The following is a 6,224-nucleotide window of genomic DNA, read 5'->3' as shown; positions in this document are numbered from 1 at the left end:
CCCCCCCCCCCCCCCCCCCCACCTTGGCCCCCCATCCCAGTACCTACCGGATGGGCATGAAGTTAAAGATGTTGGGCATTCCTGGACAGTAACACAGGAAGTTACCGAGCAAGACTTGGAAGATGATGGCAGAAATCAAGACCTTGTTCCTGTGGGAGAAAGAGGTGGATGGTCACTCAGAAAGCTGGAGCATAGCAGGAGGCTGTTCGGCCCCACAGCCATGTGCTATCTCTTCAACTGTCAGAACAGATGTTGCAGCAAAGCAGGAACACATGCAAGAGACAAACCTCTCATCTCCCATTAAATAAAATTGTAAAAGTCACATCAAACTGCAGGGGAAATCATCTCGTTGTGAAAGGACAGGTCAGGCGTTCGAGCCGAACAGAAAGAAATTGATCAGGATGGATAACTTCAAGTCAGAGAGAGCTCGTCAGAAATATGAAACAGGCAGTTAGAGTTTCTATAGAAAGTGGAAGTGAGACCAGCTAATTACAGACAGGCAATAAAGAGATGGTGGATGGATGGGTCAGGTATTTAACATCTGTGTTCACCATAGAGGTTTTAGGAATGTTTCTGAACCAGGAAATGAAGAGGAGGTAGAAATTTCGGGGAAACCACAATCTGTGGGGAGGTGAGACTGAGTGCATTATCAGAGCTAGGAGCCTGGATCCGGATAGATGTCAACCCAGGGCCCTAGCGGAAGGGGCTGGTGAGAGAGTTGATGTGCCGTTTCAGTTTTCCAAAACCCCCTTCCACTGGGGACTGTCGTGTGAGGTTGGAAGAAAGCAAATTACATTGCTGCATCCATAAAGGGAGAGCGATAGAATGGTTAAGATTGGCCAGCTTAATATCAGTCATCAGTAAAATAATCAAATCTCTATTATTACAGAGGTTATAACAGGACACTTGAATACATTCAAGATAACCAGGCAGAGTCAACATGATTCAGTGAAAGGGAAATTATGCTTGACCATTCCATTCTGTGTTTTCCGAAGAGGATTACCCACAATAGATCGAGGGGACTAGTAAATGTAATGTATTTCCAGAAAGCATTTCACAAGGTACCACATGGAAGGTTATTCTGAACAATTAAAGTTCCTGGTGTATGGGATAACAGATTGACATGGAGAGAGGAGTGACCGGCTAGCAGAAAACAGAGCAGGAATACATGGGTCATTTTCAGGCTGGTCAGACCTTAGAAGTGGTGTGCCACATGGACCTGTGCTGCCAGACCTGCTGAGTTTTTCCAGCAATTTCTGCTTTTGTTTCTAAGCTCCTACCTTTTCCCCATAACCCTTGATTCCCTTCCTTGTTAAAAATCTCTCCACCTCGGCCTCGACTATACTGACTGACCCAGCCCTCTGCGGTAAAGAATTCCACAGATTCACTCTCCTCAGAGAGAAGAAATTCTTCCTCATTTCTGTCTTCAATGGCGACCCCACATTCTGAAATGATGTCCCTCTGGTCCTAGACTCTCCCACACAATGGGAAACACCCTCTCCACATCTTCCCTGTCCAGCGCCCCCTGAGAATCTTGTCTGTTTCAATAAGGTCACATCTTATTCTTCTAAACCCCAGTTAGGACAGGTCCCAACCTACTCAACCTCTCCCTCATAAGACATTCCCTCCATCCCCAGGATCAGCCAAGTGAACCTTCTCAGGACTGCCTCCAAAGCCCAGTCTATCTTTGCTTAGATACGGGGCCCCAAACCTGTTCACGGTATTCCACCTGTGGTCTGACTAGGGCTTTGTATAGTTTCAGAAAAACTTCCTGAATTTTATGCCCCATTCCCTTTAAAATAAAGACCAACATTCCATTGGCTTTCCCTGTTCCCCGCTGAACGTGGGCGTTAGCTTTTTGTGATCGATGGACGAGGGGGTCCCCAGTCTCTCTGTGCTGCAGCTTCCTGCAGTCTGTCTCCATTTAAATAAGATTCAACTTCTCGATTCTTCCTGCCAAAGTGTTAACCTCACATTTCCCCACATTCTGTTCCACCTGCTTAGTGCTTACCCACTCCCTTCACCTGTTTATATCCCTCTGTAGACTCGGCATGTCCTCTTCAGCATTTACCTTCCCGTCTCTTCATGGGCCCCCCACAAACCTGGCTACAGTCCATTCACTTTCCTCCTCCAAGTCATCAATGGATATTGTGAATAATTGTGGGCCCAGCACTGATCCCTGTGGCCCTCCATTAGTTACAGGCTGCTATCCTGAAAATGTCCCCCTTGCCCCCATTCTCTGTTTTCTCTTGCTGAGCCAATCCTCTCAGAATAATATCCTACCTCCAACACCACAGGCTGTTAGAGTCATAGAAATCTACAGCATGGATACATGCCCTTCGGCCGTTTTTACAATCCAGTCCCATTTGCTTGTGTTTGGTCCATACCACCTTCCCCGCCACCCCCTACCCTCCCCCTCCCCCTCCCCCTCCCCAATACCTGTCCCATCCATGAACCTGTCCAGATGTTTCCTCAATTGTACCAGACTCTACCACTTCCTCTGGCAGCCCATTCCAGACACTCACCACCCTCTGCGTGAAAAAGTTGCCCCCTCTCGACTTTTCTGTATCCCTCACCTCTCACCTTAAACCTAGTTTTTAGACTCCCTTGCCCTTATGAAATAACCTAACCTTTTCAACTGCTTTCTGGAAATCTAAATATATTACATTGACAGTTTCCCCTCTCTCTATCCTGCGTGTTACCTCCTCAAAGAATTCTAATACATTTGCCCAAGTCTGATTTTCCCCTCCGTGAAGCCGAGCTGGCCGTCCGAGAGAGAGAGAGATGTGGGGAGGGGGGCCCGGGGTATGCGAGTGGGTCTTGGTCCCCTCACCTGAAGACTCCCTGCTGGAACATTGAGAGACGGCGGGTCTTTCTAATCAGGCAGTCAGCGATCTGACACATCTCAATGCTGATGAAGAAGACGGTGTAGCAGGTGTACTGCTGATAGCGGCGCTGCCAGTATGTCTGCGAGACAGAGGAGTCAACAATTAGGATGGAGCGGTAGGGCAGCTCGGCTCAGGGGCAGGAAATTAGCAACTCCGTCAACTCCTGGAAAGCCCCCTTGAACCTGTTACTCAGCAACAGGAGGAGGCCATTCAGCAACCCCCCAAGCCTGTTACTCAGCAACAGGAGACCATTCAGCCCTCCTCAGGCCTGCTACACAGCAACAAGAGGAGACCATTCAGCCCTCACTTCGAGCCTGTTACACAGGAACAGGAGGATGCCATTCAGCAACCCCCCAAGCCTGTTACTCAGCAACAGGAGGCCATTCATCCCCCCTCCTCGCCTGTTACTCAGCAACAGGAGACCATTCAGCCCTCCTCAGGCCTGCTACACAGGAACAAGAGGAGACCATTCAGCCCTCACTTTGAGCCTGTTACACAGGAACAGGAGGAGGCCATTCATCATTCCAAAGAGTGAGCATCTCAGTGTATCGTCAGGACAGGAACAATAATTTACATTGCACTGGGGAAGGCTGAAAATTGATTGGTCAGGTGCCAGGGAACAAGAAACTGTGGTTGCCCCCTATTATTGACTTGCAAAGGTCACTGTCCCAGGTCAGGTTCCCTTTGCCAGTGGACAATGCATCCCTGGCTCTGAATCTTCGTAGCTTCCAGTGACCGCGAGTGACATCACAAGCCTGGCCTGTCATCTCCAATCGGTCGTCATTCTAAGCACTCTCGGGATTGTTCACCCAAAGCTGTCCGATCAAATCTCACTGCCGGCATTACCAATTGAAAGGGCACAACAGCTCCCTGGTGCCTTCAGCGTGGCAAGGGTCTGACTTGTCCAAATGCCCCAGCCCAGGTCCAAATGCCTCCAGACTCACTCCACTATTCCCACACAGACCCAACTGCCCCCATACAGGCCAAACAGGCCCAAATGTCCCCACATATCACCTACTCCACTCCACACATGGCACCCAGAGGCCAGAGCCTGCATAGCAAGCAGGTACATACCAAACCCCAGGGCCTAGCCCCTCTTTGCCAGGCGGGTACATACCAATCCCCAGGGCCTAGCCCCTGTTTGCCAGGCGGGTACATACCAATCCCCAGGGCCTAGCCCCTGTTTGCCAGGTGGGTACATACCCACTCCTGCCCGTAGCTGTCCTCCAGCGAGTTGAGGCTCTGGTCCTCCCACTGGGCACGGAGTCCGATACACAATAGCGGGTACCAGCCCTCCTGAGCCATCACGGTGAAATAGTCGGTGAATCCAGCGAACGACTGGATGACTCCTGAGGTGAGACGGTATGGGAGGGAGGGAGAGAGAGAGAGAGAGAGAGAGAGAAAGAAAGAGACACACATGGTAACTGAGGGGAGTAGGAGTGGGGCCATTCGGCCCCTCGAGCCTGCTCCGTTATCCAACACGATCACGGCTGATCATCCATCTCAGTCCCCTGTTGCCCCTGTGATCCCTCAGACTTGTATCCAACTCCTTCTCGAACAACATTCAATGTTCTGGCTCCGATCGCTTTCTGTGACAGAGAATACCAATGCACTCCCCCACCCTCTGGGTGAAGACATTTCTCCCTCATCTCAGTCCCACCCCAGTCTCCTTTAGACTGTGATTCCCCCTCCCCAGTTCTGGACTCCCCACCTCGTGTCATTGGGAGCATCCTTCCTGTGTGGACCCTGTCAGAATTTTGTCGGTTTCTATGAGATCCCTCCCCACCCCCAATTCTTCTAAACCTCCAGTGAATACGATCCGAACCGATCCAGTCTCTCTCCATCCGTCATTCCCAGGAATCAGTGTGGGAGACCTTTGCTGATCTCCCTCCATCACCAGAACATCCTTCCTCAGATACAGAGACCCCCAAACTGTACACACAATACTCCAGGTGGGTCCAGTCGCAGCGAGACGCCCCTGCTCCTGTTCTCCAATCCTCTCCCTAGGAAGGACTACATCCCGTTTCCCCTCCTCACCCCCAGCTGCTCCTGCGATGCTGACTGTCAGCAATTTACCCATTAATTTCCCCTCTCTGTGTCCTATTCATGTTCTATTGAAATCAGTAGAGTACCCGCCAATGCCCTGTGATTTAATTATCCACATTAATCTCTTCTGTGGGACTTCTATCAACAGCTTTCCAAAAGCTCAAATGAACCACATCCATGTCTCCCCTGTTCTCGTCACTAGTTACACTGTGAAGAATTTCAGTCGATTTAATCCCAACTGATTTCGCCTTTTCGTCGATCCATGCTGACCGTAGCTGATTGCAACCGGTTTTCTGCTTTTACACCTTTCACAATTGGTTTCAGCATTTTTTCCGGGACTGATGTCATTGGTATCCAGGTTTTCCCCGCTTTCCCTCACTCTCCTTTTTCAATCATGCAGCTACTCTCCAATCCATAGACACTTTTCCAGGGTCTATATTGTCTGGAAAGACATCAGTAAAGAGAGACCCTCTCTCTTTGTCAGGGAGCCTGTTTAAAGAGGGAGTATCTCTCTCTGTCTCTCCCTCTCTCTGCATCAGGGACCCCGTTTAAAGAGGGAGTCTCTCTCCCTCTGTCTCTGTGTCTCTATCTGTCTCTCTCTCTGTGTGTCTCTGTCAGAGATCCTGTTTAAAGAGGGAGTCTCTCTCTCTGTCTCTGTCAGAGTTCCTGTTTAAAGAGGGAGTATCTCTCTCTCTCTCCGTCAGGGAGCCTGTTTAAAGAGGGAGTCTCTCTCTCTCTGTGTCTCTATCTGTCTCTCTCTCTCTGTCAGAGATCCTGTTTAAAGAGGGAGCCTTTCTCTCTCTCTCTGTCTCTGTCAGGGACCAGTTTCCTATCTGATTTTCAGAGCCAGGGATCGTTGATCTGATGTACAGATTAGTTTGATTCCCATTGAGTTGTTTTCCTGATCGGGAATCTGCCTGGTTTTGGATATTTTGGGGAGACAGTGCTTTGATCTGCTATTTGCAGAGGGAGCTCTGTATATGTCAGTGCTGGGGGAGCGGGCTGATTTGTTACTCTCGCAGTTTTGGAAGGACTTCCTGACCTCATTTCCCAATTCATTGATTTGTCTGCCAAGCGTGCAGCCGACTTGGCTGCGCTCCCCAGAACGTGTCACAATCTGCTTGTTAGAGTGACCCTAGGGAGCGAATGAGTCTGACAGAGAGAGAGGGAGGGAGAGAGAGAGACAGTGAGTGTGAGAGAGCGTGTGTGTGTGTGAGAGAGAGAGACAGTGAGTGTGAGAGAGCGTGTGAGAGAGAGAGAGAGACAGTGTGTGAGAGAGACCGTGTGTGT

At 49.9% G+C, this 6,224-nt stretch overlaps 1 protein-coding gene across 1 annotated transcript in view; it reads right to left on the bottom strand.

Annotated features, from left to right (window-relative positions):
* The window catches only part of LOC109924846 (potassium-transporting ATPase alpha chain 1-like), a 9,014-nt gene that overhangs the window by 1,317 nt on the left and 1,473 nt on the right, over nt 1-6,224 (bottom strand). Inside the window, exons 2-4 of the mRNA XM_048593708.1 lie at nt 4,092-4,237; nt 2,834-2,967; nt 48-149 (exon numbers count right to left, since the gene is read on the bottom strand). Of these exons, the coding sequence (XP_048449665.1) occupies nt 48-149; nt 2,834-2,967; nt 4,092-4,237 (382 nt within the window). The remainder of the gene's footprint in view (nt 1-47; nt 150-2,833; nt 2,968-4,091; nt 4,238-6,224) is intronic.

This window comes from Rhincodon typus, unplaced genomic scaffold (assembly GCF_021869965.1).
Source record: "Rhincodon typus isolate 14 unplaced genomic scaffold, sRhiTyp1.1 hic_rhity00003628, whole genome shotgun sequence".
NCBI lineage: Eukaryota > Metazoa > Chordata > Chondrichthyes > Orectolobiformes > Rhincodontidae > Rhincodon > Rhincodon typus.
The sequence above is the reverse complement of the archived record's forward strand: the minus strand, read 5'-3'. Positions and strand labels throughout refer to the sequence as shown.